The 15,028-nt window shown below is 37.5% G+C and overlaps 1 protein-coding gene across 4 annotated transcripts in view; it reads left to right on the top strand.

The window, feature by feature from the left end:
* HERC1 (HECT and RLD domain containing E3 ubiquitin protein ligase family member 1) overlaps window positions 1-15,028 on the top strand; it is a 423,490-nt gene that overhangs the window by 396,813 nt on the left and 11,649 nt on the right. For all 4 annotated transcript variants that reach the window (XM_033919754.1, XM_033919753.1, XM_033919752.1 and 1 more), the window contains exons 72-75: window positions 991-1,160; window positions 1,508-1,673; window positions 4,903-4,979; window positions 8,031-8,283. In XM_033919754.1, coding sequence (XP_033775645.1) covers window positions 991-1,160; window positions 1,508-1,673; window positions 4,903-4,979; window positions 8,031-8,283 — 666 coding nt within the window. The remainder of the gene's footprint in view (window positions 1-990; window positions 1,161-1,507; window positions 1,674-4,902; window positions 4,980-8,030; window positions 8,284-15,028) is intronic.

Here is a 15,028-nt window from a genome sequence, read left to right as displayed (position 1 = left end):
TGGAATGTTGCTACTCCTTGGGTTTTGGCCAGGTACTAGTGACCTGGATTGGCCACTGTGAGGATGGGCTACTGGGCTTGATGGACCATTGGTCTGACCCAAAAATACTTCTTATGTTCTTATGCCCCATTAGAAAAAAGAAAAACACACATGCCTCCCCCCCCCACCTGCTGATAACAGCCCTCCCCAATGCACTGGTACCGCAAAGTCCCCCACCTCCACCCCCGTGGCAGCAAAAACAACAGGAGGAATACCAACTTCCTCCTGCCATGCAGACCCCACCCCCCTACGAAACAAAAGAGGAGGACTTCCCCATCAAAAATAGTTGATTTGCCTTGCTAGGGAGGATATGTTTTATTCTGAGAACAGCCCTTAGACAAGACATCCCAATTTTGTGTGTTGGTGAACTACTTGCCTTTAGAAAAAAACAAATTGCTTACTAGTAACAACAGTTCTTTCAAGACAGAAGTTAACACTTCACCCAAACCCTCCTGAAGCTGAGCTGTTTAGTTTAAACAACAGAGCCAGAACAGACTGCACAGCCATGAGAATGTGGGAACTTTAACACTTACTCAAAAAAAAACCCAAATTGCATCTCTGAACAGAAAGCTTTGGAAACTGTATGTTCCAAATGCTTGTGTCATCAGTAATGTTACCTAGTTATATAACTGACAAACTGCTGTCTTCAGAGAACATTTGTTACAGGTGAACAACTCTTTATGAAGATTTTTATTCTGCAAAATCTCTCATGTTGATCTTTAAATATTATAAACTTGAATCATGTTGTGTCTTGATAATATTTCAGAAAGATTGGGCAGTCTCGAGAATTTTCTTTTCACTGCACTTGACACATAAATATTGACATATATTTAAGAAAAAAGTTCAGCATAAAATATCAGGAACTGCATTTAAGTATCTACTGTAGTCTACTGTAGTCTACTTTAGTGTATTGTAAAGCAAGTCCATTTAATAATGTTCTTATGTTTACAGAATAGTACATCTCATTACAATGCAGGAACATGGGGAATTGTTCAAGGACAGCTAAGACCGTTACTAGCACCAAGAGTCTACACACTTCCCATGGTGCGTTCCATAGGAAAGACCATGGTTCAGGGCAAGAACTATGGGCCTCAAATTACCGTAAAAAGAATATCCACAAGGTTTGTAACTTTTTTTTTTGTTTAATTATTAGTAGCTATAACCACTGGTACTCTGTGACTGAAGGAGCCTCTACAATGCCTCTTCTCAGGCATTGTAGAGGTCCATCCAGTCTGCCCAACCATTCAGGTTGGGCAGACTGGATGGACCATTCGGGTCTTTATCTGCCGTCATCTACTATGTTACTATGTTACTATGTTCTCTCTAATAAAAAGCACATACTGCATGCTACATATGTGACAAAACACAATAGGCAAGTAACAAGCAAAGGGGAGATAGGTTTGCCTGTATGGATATGAATCAATTCTAATTATTCATTACTTGTTTTTATCTCCATTTTCTTTTGAAGAGGTCGAAAATGTAAGCCTATTTTTGTACAAATTGCAAGGCAGGTGGTAAAATTAAACGCTTCAGATCTCAGACTACCCTCCCGTGCCTGGAAAGTAAAGTTGGTTGGAGAAGGAGCAGATGATGCAGGTGGTGTGTTTGATGACACCATTACTGAAATGTGCCAGGTATTTCAAAACCTCAAAACTATCTTGCTGAATAAATTCTTTCTTGGTATATTTATTCCTTGATTTCTTTTCTGCTGGCTGAAAGTGGAGGAAGGAAAGAAGAAGAGCAATTTGTTCTCCACATGCAAGCTTAGGAAATGCAGACCCACTGGATGGATCCATCGTGTGCTAAAGCTCTCCCACTTTAAAAAAAGTGCCTGTTTAGTTTGTAACAATTTTATTAGGAAGTACAGAACAAAGAGATACAACACAGAGAGCAGCTCATAGCATTGTACAAGCATACTTCACCATTAAGCAAACAGTAAACCCTCAAAAGCCTCCCCCCTTCCCCACCATATACCCACAACAGTAAAAAATAAAAAAAAAAGGGAAGAAGGTAACAGAAAACAAACTAAGTATCCCAATGAATTGGACAAAAAGACCTTTTGTCCCGTAAAAGCCAAAGATTAACCCCAGGGCCAGATATCGTATCAGTGTAAAAAAAAAAAATGACCTCAGCTGGCAGGGGACTGGTAGTCTTAGACCCCCACCACCACCAAAGGTGCCCCAAAGACACCCTGCAACACCACAAAGACCAATCCACCCAATCACCCCAGAGAGGAAAAAACCAGTTTAAAAAAGTGCCTATTTATAATAAAGGCAACATATTCATGTACAGTGGTACCTCGGTTTACGAGTGCACTGGTTTGCGAGTGTTTTGCAAGACGAGCAAAACATTCGCAAAATCGGCGCCTCGGAAACCGAGTGTGGCTCGTTTTACGAGCAACCCCCTCCCTCCCCCCCCCCCCCCGCGATCCGGCACCCCCCCTGCCGCTTCTTACCGTCTTCTGGGCCTGGGCACCGGCACCGGCATGTCCTGTGGGTTGGTGCTGGTGCCTGAAGATCTGCCTCCTCTTCTTGCTGGACCTTGAGCATCTGTGCATGCTCAAGGCCTGCGAGTTCACGTTCTCTCTGACGTGAACTCGCAGGCCTTGAGCATGCGCAGATGCTGAAGGCCCAGCAAGAAGAGGAGGCAGATCTTCGGGCACCGGCACCAACGCACAGGACATGCCGGTGCCAGTGCCCAGGCCCAGATAACGGTAAGAAGCGGCGGGGGGGTGCCCAATAGCAGTGGGGGTGTACCCGATCACAGCGAGGGGGTTCCCAATTGTGGCGGGGGGTGTCGAATCGCGGGGAGGGGTGCCGGATCGCCGGGGGAGGAGGGTGCCAGATCGCAGGGGTGGCCTTCGGGGGGGGAGCAATGCTGGTTCTCGGGGTGGGGGGAACGTATCAAAGTGAGTTTCCATTATTTCCTATGGGGAAACTCGCTTTGATAAATGAGCATTTTGGATTACGAGCATGCTCCTGGAACAGATTATGCTCGTAATCCAAGGTACTACTGTATATACCTTTCTGCATTAAGCTCCCAAAATAATTCCTAGTAGCACACAGTTATACCTGCTCCAAGGCAGGTGCAACTTTTTGTACATACTATCGGTGAGTGGCTTTTTTCTTTTCTATGTTAGTATCCCTATCCTTCCCTCCCCCCCTTTCCCATTTGATTGTGGAGTTTTATTTCTTGGCACATTGGACCTGATCCTATAAACGACACCTAACCATGCCAAATTTGTAGATGCCAGTCAGCACAGCTGTCAATCAACTGCTAGGCACCACTTATAGTATCACACTTAGCGATGTTTAAGCGTCGCAAGGCATTCTTGTGGTAGATGCTGGTATATTAGGCCAGGGTTTTCCTGGTCTAATTTATTGGCACCTAACACAGACGCCTAGCGACGACTAAGTCAACCATGCCTACTTTTCAGGCATCACTAAGTGCAGCATGGTATTCCACGCGCAACTGAAATTTGTTTTTAATGGTGTGGTCAATTTCCATGCCAGTTAAATTAATTTATGTTTAAATGGATTTATTAGAATCAAGTGCAAAAACACAAACAATGACAAAGTACAACATTTTCTTAGTATAAGCCAATTAAACTAATTTAAAACAATTAAGTTGCACGCATGGAATTCATTTAGGCATCGCAAGGTGTCCTCAACTAGGGCACCTATCAGCACCTATGCTAGGCGCCATTTATGGAATTATGTGTTTCTTTCTCTTTTATATATTATTTTGTAAACTGCTTTGATGTGCCTTGTGGAAGGCAGTATAGCAGATACCTAATAAACCATATGTCACCTCCAGCACTGCTCTACTTAAAATATGCCTCCAGCAATTCCTGCTCTAAAGTACCCATGCTCTCTTTAGGATGTGTACTTATATGTGCATATATACCCATGAAAGTCATTCCCCACTTTTAAGACATGCTTTACGTGCCAAACAAATGTTTAATCTATAATTCTAGTACAAAAGGAATAACAGTCTTGACCAACGGGTAGTTACTGTCCTTTACTGCAAAGTTTGTAGGGAGTCTAATTTACATATTCTTAAGCTCCTCCTACTCTTACTCTCCTCTCCTCTCCTCCTAGTCTCACTCTCCTCCTACCCTCACCCTCACTCTCACTCTAGATTTCCTCAGTCTCTATCAAAACAGTGAGTCAGCTCTAGAGTAGGTACAAAGGGGGGCACGAGGATTCTCCCTGAGATAACACAAGTCTGTTCTGCTCAACAAAAAAAGCATAATTAATACATTTTGCAATGCATAACAAGGTGAAATGAAACTTGGGTGCAACCTGCATCAGCAATTCAAAACTGTTATTCCTGTTTACAAGATAGAAGATTAGCAAAGGTAAGAATCTAATCTTCCATTCCACCTATAATCTCATTTTGGAGAGGCTTAAACAGTTTGCAGCCCAAAACGGGATAGAATTAGTATGATAAAATCCAGGTATAAGTACATTTCTGGTCATATTTGGGGCTATTTTTGACTCAACCTTACAAACATTTTAGAACCCAATTGAAAAACTTACCTTTTCTCAAAGTACCTGGCTAAATAATTAGTTTTTTATGCTATTCTATTATTAATCTTTTGTTAACGCTTGGAACTTACGGTTACGTGGTTTATAAGTACAATGTTATGTTATGTTATGTTAGAACATTTCTATTTGATCCAAATCGTGACAGAAAACCATGAAGGGTTTTAGGTCTGGATTCTCTCTCCATATTGGTCCTGTTGCCTTTTATAACTTACATGATTACAATTTGAAATGATAGTAGTTTTAATGTAGAATAATATTCAGTGCTTTCGTATGCTTTCGTATACTTAATAAACATTTTTTAAACATTTCTAAGGAACTTGAAACTGGAGTGGTAGATATGCTTATTCCTTCTCCAAATGCAACAGCTGAAGTCGGCTACAACAGGGATCGGTAAGTGACATTTCATTGTAGGCTGCTATAATCAGAGGATAACATTTTCACATTTACTGAAAGCAGTCTTCTGTTGTTTTGTACTGGGATATAAGTGTTTGTACTTTTAAGAAAGTTCATCTGGTTTCGTAATTGTGACCTAAATATTTAAGAGGAAATTAGATTGTAAGCTGTTTTGAACAGGGACTCTGTCTACTGTGTTTTGATGTACAGCACTGCGTATGTCTAGTAGTGCTATAGAAATGATTAGTAGTAGTAATAGTAAATTGAATTTTTAATTTATGTGCAATGAAATCCATTTGTGCATTTTACACATTAAGCTGTCTAAATATTAAATTTCAGAATGCATTAAAATAGGAGATTTTTACTGATACCAACATACTTAGTACCGTATTTTTCGCTCCATTAGACACACTTTTTTCCCCCCAAAGTGGGTGGAAATTAGGGTGCGTCTTATGGAGTGAATACCCAAACTGCGCCCTACCCCCGTTACCTTATTTTAATGTGGTTGCCCTCCCTCGCTGGACACGGCGCCCTCCCTCCCTGAGAGCGGCGCACAAGGCTGGCTGGCTGCCTCTTCTTCCGTTCTCTCGCAGCATAGCGGCGCACCAGGTTGCCTGCCTGGTCCTGCGCTGCTTCCTGCGAGAACAGAAGAGGAGGCAGTCGTGTCAGCTGACAGTTCTCGGAGGAAGCAGCAGGAACCAGGCAGCCAGCCTTGTGTGCTGCTCTCAGAGAGGTACACGCGGGGGGGCGGCGGGGAGGAAGAAGAGGGCCAGGGTCTGCCTGCTGCCTGCCTGGGGGGTAGGGAGGGAGGAGGAAGAGGGCCAGGGCCTACCTGTCGCCTGCCTGGGGGGTAGGGAGGAGGGAATGAAATTAGAACTGTTTACATTAGAGCTGCAGATTTAGCACTTTAATAATGCGATTAACGTGCTAAATCTTTAATGCCGATTAAAAAAATTAATTGCAATTACCTTATCTGCCACTTCCGAGCCAAAGCCGCTGCTGTCCTGAAGTCACGTACTTCCAGCCTGACTGAAGGCAGTGGCAACTGAGCTTTTCTACCCTGTGACGCATTTCCAGCTTGGGGAGGGGCAGTTTCTTGCTAGTAGGGTGGTACCCAGTTTCCTTATTGTGTGTGGCCACAAGCCTTTCATCATGCACACAGACATCATAAGGGGGTGGTACTGGTTGGCAAATGTCACCCCAGTTCCAATGATCAGAGCCCGGAGTGCTTCCCTCTTTCCCCCTCATGAGAAATGAAAGTTAGAATGCTTGATTAATTTTACTGACAGTTATTTTGATCATTAGTTTTGTGTAAATAGTAGGTGCCCTAGATGGTAATGTTAAACCTCAAACCAAGTTTACTGTTCTTTTGTAATAAGACTCCCAGGTGATGGTCAGCAACACCAGGAATCTACTTCCTTTCTCTTCCGTCTTAAAGTATACTCAAGGATTCTTGAATGGAAGATCTAAATGTGGCATCTATTTTCAAGGCAGATATTTAAAAAATTTGACTGGATATAATTTGAAGCTTTGCCCAGACTCATATCACTCAGCTGACCATACATAAATGTTGTCCAGCTATCTCATTGGTCAGATAAAATTTATCCATTTGTATTGAGTTACAGATAGAGGTGATCTGGGGACACGATTTTTGTTTAACCTGACAGTTCTGATATTCATCATTGTTTGATTAAATTTAACTGGGTAATTTGGGCCACAAAAATAGATGGCCTCAAGTTATTACATTACATTACAGATTTCTATTCCGCCATTACCTTTCGGTTCAAAGCGGATTACAAAAAGAGTTTTGGAAGAAGGGTTACAACGTTAGATCAGAGAAGGTTTCCAAGAGAGAGAAAAGTAGGATCTGGGGTTAGGGGGGGATGGTAAGAGGGGGGTTAAGCTTTATCATGGTATTAAGCTTTATTAAGGGATTTCTTGAAGAGTATAGTTTTTATTTCCTTTCTGAACATCTTGTAGTCTGGGGTTGTTGTCAATAGGTTGGAGACTTGGTTGTCTGGTTATATTCAAGAGTTTAATATAACCGATATCTGGATTTTAGTTGGGCCCCAACCAACTGAATATGAAGCTGTGAAACTCATTGTATTAAGTGGGTTTACAGGGATATATACTTTATAATTATAATAATATATGTCATCAAATAAGGCTGCAAGATCCATTTGGTCTGTTGCAGTTGTCCGAGTCTCGCCGCATCTGGGTAGGTAGAACTAACATTTCAGCCATCATGCTGTAGCTTTCTTCAGAGGTGATCTAAAGAAAGTCACAGCATGATGGCTGAAACATACCCAGACACAGTGAGACCTCAACAACTACAACAATCATGATGCCAGCTATGGAAGCCTAAGAGAACATCCATTTGATCTGTCTCTTTAACTATATTAGGGTTCTTTTACTAAGCTGCAGTAAAAATGGGCTTTATTACACCTTTGCACAGGTCTTTCCCAAATACTGAGATCATTTTTACTGTGACTGAAAAATCCCAGTTTTCTAGTTTTTCCATTAATGGTTGTGTTAATGTTGACAGTGTGTAGACATTTTTTTAAATTACTACAGGAGCACATACTGAAACTTGTTTTGCAGGTGGTAAGGGCTCGTGTGTTATCCATGTGCTAACCAATTAGCATATGATCAGATGCACTAACTGGTTAGTGCAGGAACACACACTTTTCATCCCTGACGTGCCACCTCAAAAAAATTTCCCAAAAATGATTTAGCGTGCACACGTTCAAAAACTACATATTGTATGATGCTGTAGTGTGTCCCACAGAAGTCCATTCCTTGGTGTGTTAGGCACATAATCTTAGCAAAGGGCTCCTTAGTGCATTATCATAGACGCTCCTCAATCTCGAACTTTATCTGTGCTTCTCTACTGCTAAGGATCTTTTGAACTTGCCTCGTACTTCCTTGACTTGTGATGACACTCTATCTGAAAGGCCACCTAGGCTAATATTGTCTACAAGCATGCACAATTCAAGACAGATTCTTCTTAAAAGCAGCAAGTAATATTCCTTTTTTTTTTTTTTTTAGATTCCTTTTCAATCCTTCTGCGTGCTTGGAGGAACATTTCATGCAGTTTAAATTCCTAGGCATTCTGATGGGTGTAGCTATACGTACTAAGAAGCCTTTAGATCTACACTTGGCCCCAATGGTCTGGAAACAATTGTGTTGCATCCCACTCATTTTGGAGGACCTAGAGGAGGTAGATCTGCTCTACGTACAAACTCTGAACAGTATTCTTCACATTGAAGACAGTGGAATTACAGAAGAGAATTTTCATGAGGTAGGAACATGTGGTTCTTGAAATAAGTGGTATTCTGTACAGCCTGCAACCAGATTTGTGCAACCAAAATACACAAATTAGCCTTGGTTATTAGACCAGCTATATTTAATTTAATCTTACAAGTTGTTATTGCACATATCCTGAAAAATAGACCAGAGCGTGGACCTTTGTGGGTGGGAAGTAAATACAACTGCTGACATTTGGATGACAGTTTTTAATAGAAGGTTTTACATTAAATCTCTTGAGGATTTTTTTGTTTGTTTAAATATTGTTTGATGTATTAGTTCATTTTGGGTGAAATTAGTGATATATGTGCCTGGATTTGTTTTTGTGCTTTAAAAAATCATGAATATTGAAAGATAATGCAATGGCATATATCCAAACCTTTGGTTTACTGATATATCTATTACTTAAAATAAATTCCTTCATATGGTCCTTATTCCATTCTTAATTTATTTTTATAAATAATTTTAGAAATGGGGGGCATGGCTTGAAAGTGCATGCAAACGGTCGGGTGAACAACGAGCTCCGTGCTGACAGGCTTATTAATGAAAAAATAAGCTTTTAAAAATTATTTCTCTTTCCTGAAAAGATCAATATTGTCTGCATTCGACCCAAAATGAATTTTTCAAGACTACAACAATGGTACTACCACTGACTGCTTCTAATTTAGTAGTGGCTGAAGATTTTAATGCTGTTACGGATCCTTTGATGGATAAAAAACCTAGTAAAATTATGAAATCATTAAGATTGGATAATTTTGCACAATCTTGTGATTTGAAAGATATATGGCGATTACTTCATTTTGATGGTCGGGAATTTTCTTTTTGCTCCCATGTTCATAAATCCTTTTCAAGAATAGATTACATTTTTGTTTCAAACCAATTAGTACAACAGATAACACAAGCCTCCATAGATCCAATTATTTTATCTGATCATGGAGGGGTGTGGATCGAACTCAAAGTTATTGAACAAGATAATAGTAAACCAGTATGGAGATTGCTTGAGAATCTAAAATTTTGTGCAGATTTTCATTTAAAAATGAATGATTACATTCAACTTAATACCACAGAAGAAATCTCTATGGAAACCCTTTGGGATGCTTTTAAGGCAACCATGAGAGGTCAAATTATTTCATTTTCAGCATATCTTAAGAAACAGTTCAAAAGACAATTTTCCGATCTAGAGCAAGAAATTAAGCTTTTGGAGTCAAAATTGATTGATAAATGGGAATATTCTTTGTTACAGGCTCTTTTAAAAGCTAAATGTAAATATAATGAGATTTCTTCTAAATTGGTAAGGAAGGATTTATTTTCTCAACAAACTTTGTATTATGGAAACTCAAGGCAGGAAGATTATTGTCAAATTATCTTAAAGCAAAAAAAAGGAAGACAAAAAGAATTGCCATTAAGGATGAGAAAGGTGATACTTATGCTCAAGTTGAACCTATTTAAAAACAATTTTTAAAATTTTATAAAGCGCTTTATTCTTCTGAGCCTTATTTAGACAAAGAAATAGATGGTTTAGAGTTTTTAAAATTATTAGAGGGACCTAAAATTCCTGAACATATAAAAGGAAGTTTAGAAGAGCCTATATCACTAAAAGAACAGCAAACAGCGTTGAAGTCCCTTAGAGTTGGATCCATTCCAGGTGGTGATGGTTTCACAGTAGAGTTTTATAAATCATTTCAAAATACCCTATTGCCTTATCGGTTAAATTTATATCAGACTCAACTAAATAAAGGTTGTATTACAGGCTCTATGGCAGAGTCTTTAACAATAGTTTGGCCAAAGCCAAATAAAGATCCCACTTTGGTTTCAAATTACAGGCCTATTTCTTTCATCAATGTAGATGATAAACTTTTAGCTTTTTACGCTTGGCTAAGGCTCTCCCTTTTATTATCGGTATACACCAAACAGGATTTGTTTCTAAAAGACATTCTTCTAACAACACCAGGTTGGCTTTTCATATGTTATATCTAACAAAAGCCATGAAAGATCCGGCCTTCTCCGTATCCTTGGATGCAGAGAAGGCCTTTGATCGAGTAGAATGGACCTTTATGTATCAGGCCATGGATTGGTTTGGTATAGGTTCAAGATTTATACAAATGATCCAAACCTTGTATAGCTCCCCTGTTGTTAGATTGTATATTAATAATAACTTTTCAGAACGCTTTAGTTTACAGAGGGGGGTTAGGCAAGGTTGTCCCTTGTTTCCTTTGCTTTTTGATATTGTTTTAGAACCCTTATTATTAGCTATTCAACAAGCGAAGGAGATACAAGGTATTCCTTATTCAGAACGGGATTACAAGGTCTCTGCTTATGCAGATGATATACTACTTCATTTGAGAAATCCTGAAACCATTCCATGCTTACTTGAATTAATAGAAAAATTTGGAAAATTTTCAGGATACAAGATTAATTGGAGTAAATCAGAAATTCTTCTGCTTAATGTGCATTGTACAAAAGGTTTATTTGACTCATTTCCCTTTCTATGGAAAGAGGATGGAATAAAGTATTTAGGCGTTTGGATAAAAAAATACGCTGGAAGAAACAATGAAGATAAATGAAAAATCTTTATTACAGAAGTAAACAGAAATGTGTGAGCAATGGAATCCTTTACATTTATCTTGGTGGAGGAGAGTACAAACTGTTAAAATCTTGATCTTGCCTGTGGTTTGTTACCAAATGGGTATGATACCAGTTTTTTTTAGGGGCTTTATAAAAAAGTTAAATAGTATTTTAACAAAATTTATTTGGCTGGGTAAAATTGCTAGAATTGCTTTAGTGTCTTTACAAAAGCCAATTGCGGAGGGAGGGGTAAATTTTCCCAATTTTTATAGGTATCATCAATCCTATATTATGCACCAAGGTATGTATTGAGTTCTCCCAGAGCCCATTGAAAATATTTCAGATTGAATATGGTTGGAATGGCGACTCATGTTTCCTCTGCGATTAAACCATGTTCTTAGTTTCAAGATGCCTAGGATATATAAAGAAAACAGAATATTAGTAGATACATGGAAAACTTTAAGATATGTGAATAATCTAATACCTATCCCAATACATAAATCAAAAAATCAAACTATATGGCTTAACTCCAAGATACAAATTGGCGGATTTAAGATCATCTGGAAACATTGGGTGATGGCAGGTATACGTATTCTAGAAGATGTTATATCTAATGGTAAGCTGCTTGAGTTTTCACAGTTGCAACATAAATTTGGTCTTGATAAATCACAAAGTTTTAGATGGTTGCAGCTGAAGCAGGCCATTCAGACGGGGTTCCCTGAATGGAAAAATTTCACTAATCAATATAGTTTGGAGTTCTTTTTTTTTTTTTTTTATAATTCTTTATTCATTTTCATATTTTACATGAAGTGTACAAAATATTGAGTTACAACTAATGAATACACAATATCACTTTTATATCTATTACATAATATTCTGAACAAATTTTTTTTATCCCCTCTCCCACCCCCCACCCTTCAAGTACTTTCCAATCACCTTATACATATTGTATACCATATTATAACATGTTATGTAAAATTATTTTCACTATCCCCCCTCCATGTGTGCCATAAAGAAGACAAGATAAAGAAGAAGATAAATCCTACTATTCATTCAGTACAATACTTTGTCAATGGCCCCCATATTTTTATAAATTTAGGATATGTCCCTCTTTGTATTGCTATTACTCTTTCCATTTTGAATATATGACAAATTGTATTCCACCAAAATGTATAATTAAGGTTACTATGATTCTTCCAGTTATTGGTTATATGCTGAATGGCAACCCCTGTCATGACTAGTAAAAGCTTGTTATTTTCTGGTGAAATTTGACTTTTTTTTCTCATCATCATTCCAAATAACACTGTATCATATGATATTGCTACATGATTTTCCATCAATTTATTAATTTGTGGCCAAATTGCATTCCAAAAACTTTTAATGTAGGGACAATGATATAGTAAATGATCCAACGTCCCAGGTTCCAGATTACAGTGCCAGCATTTATTGGACTTAGAACTATCTAATTTTTGCAAACGTGTAGGGGTCCAAAAAGCTCTATGTAATAAAAAGAACCAAGTTTGTCTCATAGATGCTGACACTGTACATCTCATTCTCCAAGACCAAATTAGTGGCCATTGAGATGCAGTAATTTGATGCTTAATCTCAATGCTCCAAATGTCTCTTAGACCATTTTTTGGTTTTTTATTCAAATATCCAGATATTAATTTATACCACAATGCGGCTTGATGCCCTAGGAAGTCTGCTTGAAAACATAAGAACTTTAAACTATATTGATTATTCAATGTTTTCCATTCAGGGAACCCAACCTGAATGGCCTGCTTCAATTGCAACCATTTAAAAATTTGTGTTTTATTAAGACCAAATCTATGTTGCAATTGTGAAAAATCCAGCAGTTTACCTTCCGAAATAACATCATTCAGAGATCTAATGCCTGCAATAATCCAGTCCTTCCAAAGGATTTGAGCTCTGCCAATTTTAATCTTGGAGTTTATCCATAAAGACTGATTAGTTGACTTGTTTATTGGGACAGGTGTTAATTTACTAATAAATCTCAACGTTTTCCAAGTATCCATTAATATCTTATTTTCTCTGTATCTTCTAGGCATGTTGATACTTGGAAGATGAACTAAATTTAGGGGAAACATAAGGCGCCATTCCAAATATAACCAATCCGGTGCATTATCTATCAGTTCTGGGAGGATCCAATACATACCCTGACGTAAAATATAGGCTTGATGGTACCTATAAAAATTTGGAAAATTTACCCCTCCCTCCTTAATTGATTTTTGCAAAGATACCAAAGCTATTCTATGCGTTTTACCAAGCCAAAGAAATTTTGTTAAAATGCTATTAAGCTTTTTATAAAAGGACCCCTGAAAATAAATAGGTATCATACTCATTTGGTAGCAAACTACAGGCAAGATCATCATTTTAATAGTTTGAACTCTCCCCCACCAAGAAAGATGTAACGGATTCCATTGCTCACATAACTCTGTAACTCTTTTCAATACAAATTTTTCATTTTCTTTTACTGTATCTTCAATTGTTTTTTTAACTTGAATGCCAAGATATTTAAATCCTTCTTCTTTCCATATGAACGGAAAAGCGTCAAATAATCCTTTTACACAATGAACATTTAAAGGTATAAGTTCAGACTTACTCCAATTAATTTTATAACCTGAAAATTTGCCAAACATATCAATTAATTCCAATAGACAAGATAAGGTAGACTCTGGATTCCTCAAATAAAGTAAAATATCATCCGCATAAGCGGAAATTTTATATTCCATATCAGAATATGGAATACCCTGTATCCCCCTTGCTTGCTGTATTGCTAACAATAAGGGTTCTAATACAACATCAAATAACAAAGGAGATAAAGGACAACCTTGTCTAACTCCCCTCTGCAATTGAAAACCATCAGATATCATATTATTAATATTTAATCTTGCAATCGGGAAGCTATACAATGTTTTTACCATTTGTATAAATCCAGAACCTATACCAAACCATTCTAAAGCCTGATACATAAAATTCCATTCTACCCTATCAAACGCTTTTTCTGCATCCAAGGAAACTGTAAAAGTCGGTTCATCCATTTTTTTTTTATAAATTTAACATATGAAACAATAATCTAGAGTTATTAGAGGAATGTCTTTTAGCAATGAAACCCGTCTGATGCGTGTCTATAATATGTGGGAGAGCTTTGGCTAATCTCAAAGCCAAAATTTTCACCAAAAGTTTATTATCCACATTTATTAGTTTGAAACCAAAGTAGGACCTTTATTTGGGTTAGGCAAAACAATTACTATTGATTCAGCCATAGTACCTTTAATATCACCTTTTATAAGTTGTGTCTGATATAAATTTAGTAAATATGGGGAAAGGACATTTTGAAATGTATAAATTCCACTGTATAACCATCACCACCTGGAGCGGATCCAACTCTAAGAGATCTCAACGCTGTTTCTAATTCTTTTAATGATATAGGTTCATCTAAACTCCGTTTTATATGATCAGGAACCTTAGGTCCAATAATTAAATCTAAAAATTTTTTACCATCTTTTTGCCTCTCCAAATAAGGCTCGGAAGAATACAGGTCCTTATAAAATTTTAGAAATTGCTTTAAAATTATATCCGTTTGATTGGTTATTATACCATTATCATCTTTTATCCCATTAAGATAATTTGCCAATAATCTTCCCGCCTTATTAGAATTTCCATAATACATTGTCTGTTTGGAAAACAAGTCTCTTCTTATCATTTTTGAAGCTAATTCGTTATATTTACCTTTTGCTTTCAAAAGAGCTTGTAATACATCATGTTCCCATTTGCTTACCAATTTAGTTTCTAGTATTTTAATTTCTTTTTCTAACTCTATATACTGTTTTTTAATCTGTTTCCTAACAAAAGCCGAATATGATATAATATGACCTCTCATAGTCGCTTTAAAAGCGTCCCATACATTTTCAATAGATGTATCTTCCACTAAATTAATTTGAAAGAAATCACTAATTTGTGTTTTAAAATTTTCCAAAAATTTTTCATCCACAAGCAATGCATTATCAAATCTCCAAAGAGGTCTTCTATTTTCTAATTGATCTAATTGTAAATCTATCCATACTCCCGCATGATCCGAAATGATAATGGGATCAATGGAAGCCTTGCTGCACCTTATGTGATGAAATAAAAATATAATCTATTCTTGAAAA

This window comes from Geotrypetes seraphini, chromosome 14, assembly GCF_902459505.1.
Source record: "Geotrypetes seraphini chromosome 14, aGeoSer1.1, whole genome shotgun sequence".
NCBI lineage: Eukaryota > Metazoa > Chordata > Amphibia > Gymnophiona > Dermophiidae > Geotrypetes > Geotrypetes seraphini.
The sequence above is the reverse complement of the archived record's forward strand: the minus strand, read 5'-3'. Positions and strand labels throughout refer to the sequence as shown.